General features: G+C 35.7%; 5 protein-coding genes across 5 annotated transcripts; 3 read left to right on the forward strand and 2 right to left on the reverse strand.

The window, feature by feature from the left end:
• On the reverse strand, positions 1-1415 carry GGI43DRAFT_432538 (uncharacterized protein). Its single transcript, XM_083209591.1, has 3 exons — positions 1161-1415; positions 591-1087; positions 1-529 (listed from the first exon to the last, which is right to left on the reverse strand). The coding sequence occupies exons 1-3, from the start codon at positions 1326-1328 to the stop codon at positions 88-90; spliced, it is 1107 nt and encodes a 368-aa protein (XP_083055041.1). The 5' UTR covers positions 1329-1415; the 3' UTR covers positions 1-87.
• A 6220-nt stretch (positions 1416-7635) lies between these two features.
• GGI43DRAFT_305699 (uncharacterized protein) lies at positions 7636-9116 on the reverse strand. The gene has a single exon (XM_083201607.1). The coding sequence runs from the start codon at positions 8902-8904 to the stop codon at positions 7978-7980; it is 927 nt and encodes a 308-aa protein (XP_083055042.1). The 5' UTR covers positions 8905-9116; the 3' UTR covers positions 7636-7977.
• A 649-nt stretch (positions 9117-9765) lies between these two features.
• On the forward strand, positions 9766-12063 carry GGI43DRAFT_426712 (heterokaryon incompatibility domain-containing protein; the record flags this gene model as incomplete). The annotated part of the gene is made up of 7 exons (XM_083208701.1): positions 9766-9918; positions 9963-9966; positions 10056-10534; positions 10614-10814; positions 10845-11549; positions 11604-11940; positions 11993-12063. 7 exons carry the CDS (start codon positions 9766-9768, stop codon positions 12061-12063), a joined length of 1950 nt encoding a protein of 649 aa, XP_083055043.1.
• A 262-nt stretch (positions 12064-12325) lies between these two features.
• GGI43DRAFT_419320 (uncharacterized protein) lies at positions 12326-13154 on the forward strand. The gene is made up of 2 exons (XM_083207659.1): positions 12326-12752; positions 12807-13154. Exons 1-2 carry the CDS (start codon positions 12685-12687, stop codon positions 13048-13050), a joined length of 312 nt encoding a protein of 103 aa, XP_083055044.1. The 5' UTR covers positions 12326-12684; the 3' UTR covers positions 13051-13154.
• A 754-nt stretch (positions 13155-13908) lies between these two features.
• GGI43DRAFT_432541 (carboxylesterase/lipase family protein) lies at positions 13909-15162 on the forward strand (the record flags this gene model as incomplete). The annotated part of the gene is made up of 1 exon (XM_083209592.1): positions 13909-15162. The coding sequence occupies one exon, from the start codon at positions 13909-13911 to the stop codon at positions 15160-15162; it is 1254 nt and encodes a 417-aa protein (XP_083055045.1).
• Between the last annotated feature and the right edge of the window lie 840 nt (positions 15163-16002).

Raw genomic sequence — 16002 nt, forward strand, 5'->3', positions numbered from 1 at the left:
GTGCTCCTAGGCACTATACATGCCTGTAATCCAGGCTATTAAAACAAACACCTTAGAATATGCGAATCGGACGTTGTGTAAATCAGCTCAGACAACGGATTCTTCAACCCTCCAATCCCTTGTAACTGTAATAGTTTTCAACTCCAAGTCGGTGTGGTGGTGATCCGCTCCATCGGAAGAATCAAAGGAATTACCATCTGCTGCGGCAGTTGCCCCACCACCAAATTTGGACTGTCCCATGTGTAGTTGTCTCGTCGAGCCGTCGTCGTCTTGGAGTTCCAAGAAGCCCCCCTTTTGAGAAGCGGAGTGAGGTCCGGTATTGTTTGTATTGCCTCTGGCGTAGCTGCTGGCCTCGGTTGTCGACTTGTTTCGAGATACTAATGGGCGGAGAAGCGGGATACATGCTGCAGTTACCAGCAGAGAGGGCTCCAATGCACTGAACAGGAGTGCGATACCGCCGTAAAATGGGAAGTCGTTCATGTCGATTTTGATAATCTCGGAGAGTCGGACGGCACTTACAATGCACACTCTGTATCTCCAGATGTTAGCTGGCGCAGTCAGAAGACGGAAAACAGTAGTCGGCCACTTACGCAAGCCCGATCCCAAAGGTCACCATTAATCCAATCTTTTTGTACATCTGTAGCGATAGGCCGTAAAGATATGGCATGGGGAGGAGTATGATAACCAGGTCAGAGAAGATATTGAGCCCTCCGGTTACGGCCCACAACATCCTGACGTCGCCGCAGGTTCCCACGGTTGTAAATTTGTCCCAGTTAAACGAAACAGGCGTACAGATGGTGAAGGCACCGATAAACAGGATCATGGCACAGATCGTGACGAATACGGCACAGGCTTGACTGATTAGGATGAAGCTCCTGATGGAGAAAATCTTGGTGTACAAGGCGAGGATAGACAATTTCGTCACCCCGAGACTGAGCGCCCAGAAGATCACGATCACGGTTACAAGCTTCATGAGCATGGTTACCGAATCCTCTCCTCCCATCGCAAGGACCTCACTCATGTGGTATCCCATTCCCCCAACCACAGCGCAGGCGACTGCAAGTCCTTGGTACGCGACTGCGACGATCTAAAAGATTATATTTCATTAGAGAAGACTTCCCATAGAGATACAGGAATACTCGATCGGATAAGAAACTTACACATGCCACGATGATGAGCCAGTCACTTAGATCAGGAGAGAACCCCTTGGGTCTCGACCGCGCTATTATTCGCAGAACAACGGCAGTCACCGGTAGCAATGAGAAAACGACTGCGCTCCCGATTAAAGCCTTCTGAGCAGTGCGCTCAATTGGGAACATGTACGCCATGGCGGACACTGCTTGTCTAGAACTCTCTGGTCAAGGTGCAGGTGTCGGTCGATAATCGGAATACAGTCCAGTAGGTGAACTAGGCTTTTCAGGTCCGGAGCAATGTATATTAAGTAATAAGCGCGCTATAAACATTTATATTTCATTTATATTTTATGGTGAGCACAAGTAAAGCAGAAGTATATCTTTAAATTAAAGGGACAGTTGGGAGTAAGCGAGTTATATAATAAAGCCAAGTAATCAGTTACTTAATACAGCAATTCTCATTAATTAAAAGTACTTTGTTCTTTCCTATTCAATGCTTGTTTTCCTGTTCAGTATGCCCCCTGTGCTATGTAACCCTAAGCACAGGGATCTGGCTGATTTTGAGGACCCCCCAGTAGCAAGAGTTTACGTATACCGGTATTAAACTACACCCTACTAGCATCGTAAATGTTAGTGTTACAGTTCACTGGGTATACGAGATATTACCGGAAATGATCCGCAAATGTACCCTCTCTTATAAATAATATGACAAGCTACTTAATAACAGAAAAAGAAAAACACTTTCTAAAGGTATAGTATCTAGCTATGTGGTCTTTTTGATCTAGAATTCGGCTTTTTTTGCTGGTAATATTGCGCTCTTAATTATAAATTAGCGTGTTTGTGAGATACCTGCTAATCTCTATGTATTCAAGCTTCGCAACTTTGTTCTATGCATTATATCTTTTTTCAGCCATTCGGGTCCGCGTAAATTACCGCTTTAGGATTTGCAGTTCTCAAACTAGCCTTTTTGAGTGTTGCGATCGATATTTAGGGACTCATGTTCTAGCCTAGAATAACTGAATAGTCAAAAGACTAGTCTAATCGGTGTATTCATGCATGAACCTTTTAGTTGATATGTTGTCGGAACTTGGCAGTTGTAAACCAGAAATCTACATACATGTTTTCATGAAGCCAGAAGGTCCTAAAAAGGTCGACCGGCCTCGAAAGTACCCGTCTAAAGAGAAGAAGGCAAAGCAAGATATTATTGCGCGACGTGTTGCAAGGCATACCCGTCGACGGCTCTAATCCGCCGATACAAGTGCACACGGAGACATTCGATTCCGAATCCACACGGTTCCGCCGATAAACGCGATTTTCACACCATTGACACACCACACCCGTTTTCAAATTGTCGATCATCTTAATAACCTCGTAAACGTAACTAGCACAGCATATCCAATTTTAACAGCCTCTAGCAAACCAGTCAAGGTTCATGGAAACGAGGCAATACCCTCCAACAGTAAATTCCATCTAAGCTGCACCACTGCTGAATTATTTTTACTTCCCATGTCAACATTACCGCAAATATAAAACACATTATGTTCAACCACTGCCTACCCCTAGCTGGGGGTTGAGGGGACAATACAACCTGGCGATCCAATTCCAATAAAAGCACTGCATTGTAATAATTTAACCTCAGCTAACTGTGACGAGAATGACTACCATGAAAATAACGAAACTCTCCTTGCTTCAGGCTACCAGTCGGTCTATATGGTCTATATGCATCAGGTGCCCGCTAAGCCACCAGCTACCCTACCCTAGACGATTGCCCCAGCGCAAACGGTCACAGGACCTCTAAAAACCTCGAAGAAGGGGATCGGCGCAAAGATATCACAAATAACCCGGAAAAAAAACACAATACAACTTAAATCAAACTTGAACTTTTATCAGATGAAGATTATGAGTCAGAAACATGAACAGAGGTAGAGTCCTTGGATGAGTATAATGAAACTGATACACTGACGAGCTGAATGGCACAAGTAAATCAAATCTTTCTCTATCAAAATATTATAAAAAGAACTGGAGTTTGCCTTTACAATTGCAAGCAGCAGGATTCTACAAAACCTAATAGTAATACTCTACTTGGCCTCAGTCGATGAGCCAACTATTACATAAACATAAGTCTGCCAGATGCAATTAATCTTAATATTAAATACAACTAAAGTAAACAAAGATAAGTACAGACCTCTAGATTAATGTTTAATATTAAGTAGAGAGATACAGCTGCACTTACGCGCTTTAAGAAGACTTATAATAAAAGTCTAACTATCCAGGGTAACTGGGATATGGACATTATTATAAGTTTCACTTCATGCCTATTAATTAATTAAAGCCTTTATATCTTGTATCTTGCACCTTTAATAAGAAATATATAGACAAGTATTTATATCTTTTATCAAGGAAAACTTCTTTATATTATTCCTCACCTCTGCCTTAGTAGTAGATGTCAATCCCAGTTTAGTGTTTGCATCTTTTTCGCAGAATTTCGCATGCGCATCACACAATATTGTACCTTACCAACGATGAGCGGCATATGCCACAAGGCGCAGAACCCTCTGATCTTATAAAATTCCGCGGCATGTTTATCATTTTAGCCATAAAGAATGTTAAATTAGAAGCAGAATTACTTACATTTCAAGACTGTTGTAGTAGAATTATAACCTACCTTAACCGAGTCTTGGACTGTTTTAAACCAGATCTCTCGAATATGTGGATAGATATTAGCATTAAGAATACTACCACTTCTGAAGCAGCATAATATTCCCGTAGAAAAGTCAGTGCTTGCAGCATTGGATGAGCACAATGAAAAATAATGCTGCGTCCCTACTGATAGCATCGGAACTTTTTAACTGGACACTGACAAACCAAACTGGCAGCGCTACAGTTGAAACTCGCAGGACGCACCCCTTGCACAAAGGATGAGTTATTTATGCACAACGTTACAATATTGAATATTTTAGGAGCTATTTATATATGTAAACCCTTCCAAAAGATAGTTATTTTAAATTTTTATTAAATTATAAATATAAACTTATATATTATAAAAAAATTAAAAATAAAAAAATAAATATTTTAAATTAAAAAAAAGAATATTTTAAATAAATACTTAAAATAAAAACTTAAATTTTATGTAAAAATTATAAAAGAAATTATAAATAAATATAAGTTAATATTTTATTTATAATTAAAAAATATAATTTTATTTTTAATAAAATAAAAAACTTAATAAAAAATTTAATATTTAAATAACTTTTAATATATATATATTTTAATAAAAAAATATTAAAATAAAATAATAATAAAATTTAAATATTAAAAAAATTATAAATTAAAATATTTAAAAATATATATTAAAATATAATTACTACTACATATTAAAAAATTAATATAACCTACTAGTATTATTAATAATATTACTAATTTATTAAAATAAAAAATAAAATTATTAATATAATATTAAAATATAATATATATTAATAAGTAAAAAATTTAAAATATAAGTTATATAATAACTTATAATTATTACTTATATTATAATAATTATAAAAATTAATTTTATTTAATCTTATTATTAAATTATTATAATTTAAAAAGCTAGTAATATAAATAATATATAATAATATATTTATTAGTATTAATAAATTTATTAAATTTATATATTTTTTATTTTTTAAAAAAGCAAGTAATATAAAAAATTTAAATTATATAATAATAAAATTTATTATATATAATTATAAACTACCAGGAGAAATAATCTTTAATAAAAGAAATATATTTATATTTAAATTTTAAAAAATATTTACTACTAGATTTAAAATAAATTATAAAACTAGCATAATTTATTATTTATAAATTAATAAATAAATAAAATAAATTAATTATATTATTAAAATATAATTATATTATTATATTAATTTTAAGTAAAATAATTAAGTAAAACTTTTTTTAATTATATAGCTTTTATATAATAATATAAAATTAAAATTTATAAGTAAATTATTATTTTTCTTTAATTATAAATTTAAACTTAAAGCTTATAAATTACTTAAATAAAAGAAAAATATTAAAAAAACTATTATTAAAATTAAAAATATAATTAAATTATATAATAAATTAAAAATATAATTTAAATTTATATATTAAAAAATAATTAAATATATAAACTAACACAGGTTTAAAAAATTAAATTTTTAAAAAAAAAATATAATTTAATTATTATAGTATATATATAATAATAAATAAGTAAATATTAAAATAAATAAATTAAATAATAAGTTAAATTTTAAAAAGCTTAACTTTTATAAAATTTTAAAAAAAATTAAAAAAATTAATTATAAATTTAAACTTTTTAAAAAATAAAAAAAATAAAAAAAACTTATATATTTAATTTTTTATATATTATTACTAAAAAAAGCATTAATTAATAAAAACACTAAAGAAATTATTTAAAATAAAATTATTATTAAAAAAAAAAAATATAAAATTAAAAATATTAATATTATAAAAATAAAAAATAATAAAAAATAATATTATTAAATATAATAAAAAAAAAAAAATAAAATAAAAAAATATAAAAATTTATTAAATATTTTAAAAATTTAATAATATTAATAAAAATTTTTTATTAAAATTTAAAAATTACACTAGCTTAAAATTTATTTTTTAAGCTTTTAAAAAATTTATAAGCTTTATTAAAAAAAAATAAAATTAACTTTAAAAAAATTAAACTATAATATAATAGCTTAATAAACAGCTTTTATTACCTCTTATATTTTATATTCCTTTTTTTTAATATACTCTAGCTTTTTTAAATTATTAATTTTATAAATAATTATATATTTTATTTTTTTAAATTACTCTCGCTTTTAAGTATAAAAATACTTAACTCTTACACTTACTATAAATTACTTTTTTTTTACTTTTTTAAATTTCTTATTTAATTTAAAATAATAACTAGTAATTTTATATATTTATTAAAATATAAAATTAAAAACTTTATAATAAAACTTTTAATTTTTAATATAATATAAATAATAATAAAAATCCTCTTTTAAAAAAATATACTTATAACCCAGGGTCTTATAATAAATATAAGATTTTATTATAAAAATAAAATTTTTTAATATAATATTAACAAGGCTTTTATATTTATTTTTTTTTTATTTAAAAATATTTTTTTTATTTTTTTTATATTTATAATTAAATATAATAAAAATAATAAAAAAAAAAAAAAAAAACACTTATTAAAGGAATAAGTATAAGTACTTATATACTATAATAACTAGGTTTTAAAGGTAAAACTAATAAAAAAGGAGTATTATATTATAACCTGACTTTTATAATTATAATAACAGGCTTACAAGGTAAGCTATCCCGGATTAATTATAAATTAATTAACTAATTACAGCGTCAGCTAATATTAAAAAGGAAAGCTAGGAAAACTAGCTTTTTTTATAATTTAAAAAAGCTTAAAAAAATAACTTTTTATAATAATTTAAAATATTTAATTAAATATATAAGTTTAATTTTTTATACTTATTAAATAATTTAAATAACTAGTTATTAATATATTAATTATAATATAATTAAAATATAATTTACTAAATCTTATTAACTTTAATAGTAATTAATTATTATTACTTATTACTATTACTTATAAATCCCTTAACTTATTTACTAATATAAACTTAAACCTTAGGTTTATCCCTTGGGAATCCTTTTATATTACTAATCCCATCTATAAATCTAGTAACCAGGTTATTACAATTTTCTTAAAAATTAAATATTTAAAATATTTAAAAAAAGCTAAATAAATAATATTATTATTTTTAAATAACTGTAAAAAATTTTTATTTTTTAAATAAAATTAAAAAAGCTATTAAAGTAATTACTTATTATTAATAATTATAAAAATTATTATATAAATAATTTTTTTTATAAATATTATAAAAATAATATTTATTTATTATTCCTGCTATTACACAGCTCTTATATTTTTTAACCTTTTAATATCTTAGTTTTCTTGTTAATTAAAATATATTATTATTAAGCTTTTACTAACTATCTTAACCTTAAAAATTTTATACTATATAGTAAAATAATTTTCCTTTATTACTATTATTAAGCCTAGTAACAAGGTCTAATCAAAAGAAACACTCGCGCTAGCTAGCTAGGCTTAGGCTTATAACCTGTTAATATAGCCAAGCTGTTATTAAATAAATTTATCCTTCCTAAATAAGAACTAGTAAAAATAATATTTAAAATGCTATTACTAGTAATAAGGAAAAGAAAAAAACTAGATTTTATTATTTTTTAAATACCCTGGCAGTCACAGCAGATTCGTTTTATTATAAATATAATTAGTATTACTAACTTAACTTAGCAATTATTATTTCATAAGATTAAAAGCTATCTAGACTACTAGAATATATAAATAGCAGCTGCAAAGGTAAAGATTTAAAATTTAAAGTATTAAATTAATAAGAATAAAAAAAAAAAAAAGTAAAAGGTTATAGAAAACCTAAATAGTCAGTTTATTAGAATTAAGGATATAATAAATACAAGGGCTTAAATAAAACAGTAACTATAACTAGAAAAAGCATCCAGGTTACTAGATTCTATAAAATTTAAAGATCTCTGCCACAAATAGCAGCTATAAAAAAAAACTAGGAAAAAAAATAATATTGTAATGTTGTTATATTAATTTTCTCCCTTAACCTTAATCCAGATTTTGACCAACTTGGGTGGCCGACTAGCCGGGGTGGCCGACTAGCCACTAGTCTGACTTAGTTGAACAACTCTTTGAACCTTTACAATCAGGCCCTTCAGGCGCCAATCGTACTGTTCAGTCAGGACTGGTTTGGTTAGCTTCCAAATACCGCTGAAGCTCTGACTCTATCTGTGCATCAACTTCTTCTTGTATAACCGCTTCTTCGTTCGCTTCTTCGTTCGCTTCTTCGTTCGCTTCTTCGTTCGCTTCTTCGTTCGCTTCTTCGTTCGCTTCTTCGTTCGCTTCTTCGTTCGCTTCTTCGACTCCTCTAAGTCTCTCTGCTAGACGACCAAAGACGGAATTTTCAAACATTCTCCTAATTTCAGAGATTGGCCCGTTTTGTGCTTCTGAATTGAACTCTGCCGAATAGCCGACATACGCGAGCGAAAGTAGTGCGGATAGAGCATGTAGCTCTGGCAGCCGGTCCTCTTCTGAAGAGTCCTCTTCTGAAGACTCAAGATTGGTGGCTTGGGCCATAAGCTGTCTAGGCGGGCACGGATGAAAGCTGGTATACTTGGCTTCAGCGAATTCTGGGTAAGTATGGCCCGCGGAGGTGGTGTAGGTGCCTTTGACAACTCTGAGCCTAGAATGTGGTTGACAGGTACCAGCCGACCAGCCGAAAAGATTCCCAATTTTAGCACACTCTGCTAATGCCGCATGAGCGAGAGCGACAAAGCCATCGAAGTCTTGTTTATTCAACCTATATATACGACCGCTAAAATGGATGCATATATCAGGCTTGCAGAATAATAGAAGAATTCTCGTAGAACGTAATGCGTCAATCCAGATGTCGAAGAGACACTCATTTCGATTCACAGACACATTCGGAGAATTAATCGCCGTCGCCCGTTGACGCCAGCCCGCAAGCTGTCGGGCCTCTTCTAGATAGTTGTGCTCCGGCTTGGGTGGTGGCTTCCTAGAGAAAGACTGAAACCCAGCAAGAGTTGTTCTAGGCGCTTTGCCGCCCGTGCTCTTCCTAGCGGTCTGCTTTCTTCGAGCCATGGTAGGGACCTTCAAAAAGTATTGCTGAATACACCAGTACAGAGCGTAGTGTGCGGAGAAAGTATGCAAATTGCTTTCTGGTGGTTGATTTAAATAAAATACCCCTCTTAAGAAGTGTCGGCTGATCCATGCGCCTTATTATAAACTTGATTATGTATAAACGAAAAATGGAGCGTGTAAGGCTTTTTTTTTAACAAAAAGTCTTATAATAAAATTAAGAAAGATAAATTATATTGAAATATAATAAGCTGCTTTTAAATATAAAAAAGCTACTTTAATAAAGTTATTTAAGTGGCCTTGTAATTATTCAGTGACTAAGATTAGTAACTGTATACTTGTATTATAACAGGGAATAAGATATATTAATATACCTGGGTTAATTAGCTTTATTTAGTTATATAAGGATGGCTGTTTTTTTTTTTAACTGTGTTTCTTATAGCTGCCTTAGCAGTGTTACTTTTTATTAAGTTGTACTGCAACTTGATATTAAATAACGGGATAGGTAGTTACAGGTATAACATCATTGCTGAAGATCTGCGGAACGTGAGCTCGGCAGTCACGTAGCTGGCTAAGGTAGAGAGCTTGAAGCTCACAGGAGAGCAGCAGTAGAGATTTGTATCAAGGTCCCTTGTAAATGAGTGGGGCCCAAGGAATCACCAACACTTGACCAATTTGGGCGAGGCATTGGTGCAGTAAGACGGAAGCGCGTGTATGCCTTGTAACTCTGCCGCGTGAACAGCCTAGGCGAAAACTCTAGCGCTGTTGAACCTAAATAATATTTACTCTAAAGATTAGCGCATATCTCTTGGAAATGCTTGTTATTTTGTATAAAAAATCATAGGTTCTTCAGACATTCAATCCATGGAAGCACCAAAGCATTGGTGTGACTCAATCAAGTTTGAGTTCATTGGTACTGATTCTTACAATGACCGCCATAACAAATATAGACACATTTCTCCACAAGACTTGCGCCTGCAAGCAGGGGAATGCAAATTCTGCGCTAATGCTGCTAATGTGATTTAATACATATCGGCTACGACATGACTCTACTTGGATAGAAAAGTATGGGATGTACAATAGTGGCGACCCAGTCCGACCCACCGAGGACGAGATAATGGCTGCCAAAATGAGCATGTCCATCAACTGAAGAGAGACTCGCAATTGGTCATTCGGCTTTGGGGGCGTGTCCTACAGAACTCTTCTCACTACTTATGTCACTTGTGGGCGACGACAAATTGAGATCGCACTCCTGCGCTTTAACGCAGGAGGGCGTGTCCCCGTCACCATCAAATCAGATCAGGAATACGGTGACTCTACCGTAACGTATACTTCTCCTGATTCATGGCGTGAGAAGAAACCGGATGATATCGGCCCACATGGTGGTTTCTGGAAAGATCGCGCAAAGGAGACAATAGCTAGTCTAGAGCCAACATTTGGCCGTCTACGGCCTCTCATCGTCAACTTTAACACGATCAACGCATGGGTGCAAGTCTGTGAAAGGGAACATGAATTCTGTCAGCATCAAGGAGATGTCTTCATTATTCCAAAGATCCGGTTAATAGATGTGAAAAATATGTGCGTCAAAGAGATTTCTGGACAAGCCAGACCACCGTTTGCGACTTTGAGTTATGTGTACAAGGCCATTCTTACACCTAACAACCGATATCTTATCAGCTTTTCTCCAAGTCGGATCTCCCTGAAAAAATAAGTTACCTCTCACTATAAGTGACGCGATAATTGTTTGTGAAAATTTAGGGATTAGTCACGTCTGGGTGGATAGCTTTTGTATTCTTCAAGATAATGAGTTTGATAAGATCCAAATTATCAACAAGATGGATTCCATCTATCGCGAGAGTGCCCTGACAATCGTCGCCGCAACAGGGACGGACGCTCATTCCGGCATCCCTGGGGTCCGCTCTAATACTCGTTTTCTCGAGTAGCGAGTTTTGAGCGTGAGGGGAGTGCAGCTTGTGGACTCGGTCGACCATAATCAGTTTCGAATGCAGACTAGATTTCAAGAACCAGAGTGGATATCAAGTACGCCATGGGCAAGGCGAGCCTGGACGTTCCAAGAAGCTCTTGTCTCCCGCAGAGCGCTTTTCTTCACCCCAGAGCAAGTGTATTGGAGCTGTCGCGAGTGTCTCCTAAGCGAGGATACAACGGAGCACTTTACATCAAAGAAGGACGAATTAGATAGGAGAATACGCTTGGACGACGAGTTCAGTCCGCTGGAATATAAGAATATCGCCACCACGTTTTTAACTCGGAGGCTTACTTTTGAAGCTGATATTGGTCGTGCATATTTGGGGACTCAAAATTACTTGAATAAAAACTGGGGTAGTCATAGATTCTCCTGGGGGCTACCTCATGGTGCCTTTGGATCATTTCTGATGTGGGAGTGGGGATTCATGACAGACAGGCAAAAACGAAAGGGGACTCATCCAATGAGACTGACAGATGGATCTATTGCGCGTGTTCCTCTCCCAAGTTGGTCATGGATGGGATGGACCGAAGGTCAACAGCTTATTGCCTTCTTCGGGGATGAGCCAGACGCCCACAGCCCCTCATTCTTCGTGTTTGATTCAGCCAATACCCTATTAGTGGTTGAGGATGGATCACACTGGTCGAGTAGACCCAAGCGTCTGGTAGATTTGTTAACAGCGGACCGGGATCCAACGGATGATAAAATTGAATTCGAGACAGAAGTGACGGAAAATGATATTCCACCGGAATTACACGCAAATTTATCAATTCGACAAAGTGCTTTAATCTTCTACACGGAAACGGTAAAGGTCAAATATGATCCATCATCTTGGTACAAACAGAAAGGATCGCACGATACCCCTTCCAACTTAAAAATGATCAGTCAGAAGTACCCATTCTCCATCAGGATCGGCAGCAAGTTCTACGAAATTGTTGAAACAAATCAAAATGATACCAATAATAACAAACAATTAGAAGAGATTGAGCTGGTGGCTGTGTTTTCCGGACAGATGACCAAACCAAGGAATCTTCGTGGACAATACAGATTATATTGTTAGCCAGTTTTCAGACGAGGAGGATTGAGAGTAAGGGCATCCGTATATAGCTACTGTAATTTTCCTTAAATTGTGGAATATTCTGCCTCAGCGCAATTGGGAAATAGTAACTATAATCTAGATTTAAACAAATTATTATATATTCTATTTTTATAAAAAAAAAAAACATTCTTAAAAACAAATTAATATCGACGAATGTTGTAATTGACCCGCTACAAGACTCACTAACCCGTACTTGTCAACAGCGGCGCATTTATCCTTAGCGGAATTCCTAGCTAGAACGCTTTAGTATAGCTTGAATTTTACCAAGGATTACTGGTATACTAGCTTAACCTATATTTGTTTAATAATGTTATCTTTTTGATACCTAGTAAAAATTTATATTTTAAAATACCAAATAACAATTTTAGCCTAAATTCCATGAAGAATTAGTAGTTTTGTACTATTTAATTCATTTAGTTACATTATTTTTTTTCCAGCTGGTAAGGTCTTATGTTATAAGGTACCAGTTAACTATTGAGATAATTTCTAATAAAGTAATTTCACAGCTTGAGTGCTTGCAACTTGGAGATGAATTATAAGACAATAAACATTGTTAATTGGACCAAGATGGGATTTACTAACCCATGCTTGTCAAAAACAGCGCATTCATTCCGGCTTCCGCACTACACCAGTACGTCGTATACGGTATACCTCGTATCAAGCTTGGAGCTTTTTCGCAGTTTGCCCACGTCCCGCAGACATGGATTTATGGCACTTTGTAATGTTTGTCTTGCGCATCATCTCTAGGTGTGCCTCCTCAGTCCAGGGCTTATCAATCCGTTAGTAGATGATGCAACGCCTAGCATGATCTTTTGAGCTCACCGGAATTCTAGGCATGCCATCAGGCATGCCGTATCCATACTTTACGGATTCGTCCCTCCAAAAAGGGGGCACGAAGTGGGAGTGTGTATCAATGCGCTCGAAGGGGTTCTTGGCCACGTGCTACGCAACCACTGCCCGAAGAGTAGTGAGCTGCCACAAAAGGACGTTGATAACGACAAATAAGATCATAACGAAGACTGTTGCTTCGAATCGTAACTGGGTTGCTCAACCTCGCATCTTTTAGACGGCTGCACCGGGGTGCGCTGGTAGCATTATGCTGCTTTTAGTCAACTCAGAGCAGCTGGCTGGTTGTGGGGAGCTTCTATTATTCTTGCTTTCAGAGGGGACGTTGTGGGAGGGCGGCGGGGACTCTGTAGCAGAGGCACATGAGCGACAAATAACATCGTATGTAATTGGACTGCTAAAAGAGAAAACGGAGTAAACTAGGTCGAGTTCCCCGCAAATACCCTCTAAATAACGGAAGGGGCCGTTTGCCGTTTGTAATCGGCTTGCTGCTGTGCCCGAGGTGCTGCTCTTGCATGGTGCCCACTTCCCCACAACTCCCACAATTTGAACCTTACATGGGGTCCGATCTGAGAAGCGGGATTATTATTCATTAGTTCAGGAGGGGGATTGTCCTGGATACAGTAGAAAAGTATACAACCTATATATGGTGCTGTATTTAAATAAAAAATTGACGAGTAGCTCCTGCGCTACAAAATGTACCTGTAAATATGAGAATGGTTAGACTTCTTGCTGCGGTTGTCCTGGAGGCCTGATTCGACATGCCCAAAGTGCCCTGATTGACTTGAGAATCAGTGTGAATGGAGGAGTATTTCAAGGAACCTCTAGAACCGCAGCTGGAGTCTTGGAGTTTCTCGGAATTCCCTTCGCAGCACCACCAGTTGGGGGCCTGCGTTGTAAATCTCCCCAACCCGCCCTTAGCTTGAATGGGGCCATCCAAAATGCCACAGCCTTCGGACTAAATTGCTACAGCACTGTGTCAAACCCCGATCTCTCTGATCCGCAGGGCCAGAGTGAAGATTGTCTCACATTGAACATATGGACAACAGCGAAAGAAACAGCAGAATAAAAGGCAGTAATGGTGTGGATATACGGGGGAGGCTTCGAATTTGGAGCCTCCAGCAGACCAATATATAATGGAACTAAGCTGGCACTGGATGGTGTAGTTCTGGTTAGCTTTAACTATCGCGTGGGCGTTCTCGGGTTCCTGGCATTATCAGAGCTTGATAAAGAAAGCAGGGGATCAACCAACTTTGGCCTTCAGGACCAACTAGCTGCCCTTCGTTGGGTACGAGATAACATTTCTCATTTTGGTGGCGACCCTGAGAATGTGACAATATTTGGGGAATCTGCAGGAGCACATTCGGTCGGTTTGCTCTTAGCATCGCCTCTATCAACTGGATTATTCCATAAGGCTATTCTGGAGAGTGGAGCATACTGGGAAAGCGAGCACGGATCCATAATGACTTTATCTGAAGCTCGACAGAGAGGTTCAGCACTGAAACAAAAACTCAATGCATCATCCATTGCTGTTTTACGATCTCTTCCTGTAGAAGAAGTGAACAGCGCGGCGTTATGGAACATAAGCACTGACCCCGGATTCACCGTCTCCGCACCAAGCATCGATCATTATGTTGTTCCTATTGCACCTAGTCTCGTGTTTGACCACGGATATGAACAGAGAGTCCCTATCCTGACTGGCTTCAATGCTCGTGAAGAAGATATTTTTCTTCCACGCTCTCTGCCTCACCACACATCTGAAGACTACATATCGTCTGCAAGAATCCTTTTTGGTAACAGAACAAATGAGGCACTACGGTTATATCCTGGATCCACCTACATCCAAGCGAATGATTCCACAAACGCTCTTACCGGCGATCTGGTTATCCGGCAGCAAACTTGGGAATCTCTTGATAGGCATGTGCTGGTAGGGCGCCAGCAAGGATATGGCTACTATTTCACATATAGCTCTCCCTGGTCTCCGTTGGCTATGCACACTTCAGAAATTAATTATGTCTTTGGTAATATGGGGCCGAACGATAGTTTTAGCAACATTCCGCCTCTTGCATCAGCTACCTCTGGTGACATGAAGATGTCGGAGACAATACGATCTTATTGGGCCAATTTTGCTAAAACCGGAGACCCGAATGACCGAGATGGAAGTCTTACATATTGGCCCAGCTATACCGGCTACGGAAACTGTTTCCTTGAGCTTGGTAATCTGATTCGACCTATAAATACTCCTCATATAAATCGTTTACGGTTTATCCGTAGTTTGCGGACAAATAGCGTCCTGCCTTTAAGCTGGCGTAGAATGTTTATAGATAACTAACTAAATGCCACCACCAAACTCTTATAGTTGCGATAATGGGCCTATAGAGTAGGCAAAACTGGATCAACTAAAAGTTATTCAGCTAATAGGCCTAGTATCCGACTTTTTTATCCCTTTAGACAAGCCAAAAAAAATACAGGCTAATCTATCTTAGCTAATATATTATACAACCCTAAACTAACTATGTGTATAAGTGTAATTTTTACCATTTTAATAACTCAAACAGCTACTCCTTTAATAACTTAATTAGATTAAGATCAAAACTATTTTTGTTCTTGAATACGTCAATTACTATTTATAAGTTAAGCGAGTCCCTAAATAAGTGTATTAGTTAAGGTTAACTTGCAATAGAAAACATAACGCACTTCACTCTTTGTTACGACCTGGTTCCCCGTAACAGTTGAATCCCTTATAATAGCTGGTTCCGTTACAGTAATTGCTACAATAGTGATTATTGGCCTAATCTTTTGCTCTGTTTGGCTTAACGGTATAACGGATCGTTACACTCTTTCAACCAGTATCATATTTAAGCGAGCTTCTCAGTCCAGGAAGATTAACCATGACATCAATGTCAACTCGCTTGTCAAGCAACCATCAGCCAAGAGTTAACCAATCCCATCTGGAAGCATGGCCGCAAAGACTCTTGCATATTGCTTCGATGACATCTTACGAAAGGCAGCCAGGCAACAAATACAATGGCATCAAGGAACCGCCATACAATGCCATTTCTTACACCTGGGGTCGCTTCGAGGATAGGCGTGAGGCCCCCATACCCATCAAAGGGGTCACTTGGAAGATTCCCGGCATAGCAAAACATCTGCTATAGGCAATCCAATTCTA

The sequence above is a fragment of the Trichoderma evansii genome (assembly GCF_050947405.1).
Source record: "Trichoderma evansii strain SZMC 28006 chromosome Unknown GGI43scaffold_49, whole genome shotgun sequence".
NCBI lineage: Eukaryota > Fungi > Ascomycota > Sordariomycetes > Hypocreales > Hypocreaceae > Trichoderma > Trichoderma evansii.

What these genes read in the sequence shown, in the direction of transcription:
- GGI43DRAFT_305699 (XM_083201607.1), bottom strand. Translation starts at nt 8,904, where the DNA reads ATGGCTCGAAGAAAGCAGACCGCTAGGAAGAGCACGGGCGGCAAAGCG.
- GGI43DRAFT_432538 (XM_083209591.1), bottom strand. Translation starts at nt 1,328, where the DNA reads ATGGCGTACATGTTCCCAATTGAGCGCACTGCTCAGAAGGCTTTAATC. An exon ending in GGCTCATCATCGTGGCATGT is followed by an intron (nt 1,088 to 1,160) that starts GTAAGTTTCTTA and finishes ATAATCTTTTAG; the next exon opens with ATCGTCGCAGTCGCGTACCA. An exon ending in ACCTTTGGGATCGGGCTTGC is followed by an intron (nt 530 to 590) that starts GTAAGTGGCCGA and finishes CTGGAGATACAG; the next exon opens with AGTGTGCATTGTAAGTGCCG.
- GGI43DRAFT_419320 (XM_083207659.1), top strand. Translation starts at nt 12,685, where the DNA reads ATGGATTTATGGCACTTTGTAATGTTTGTCTTGCGCATCATCTCTAGG. An exon ending in TGTGCCTCCTCAGTCCAGGG is followed by an intron (nt 12,753 to 12,806) that starts CTTATCAATCCG and finishes TTTTGAGCTCAC; the next exon opens with CGGAATTCTAGGCATGCCAT.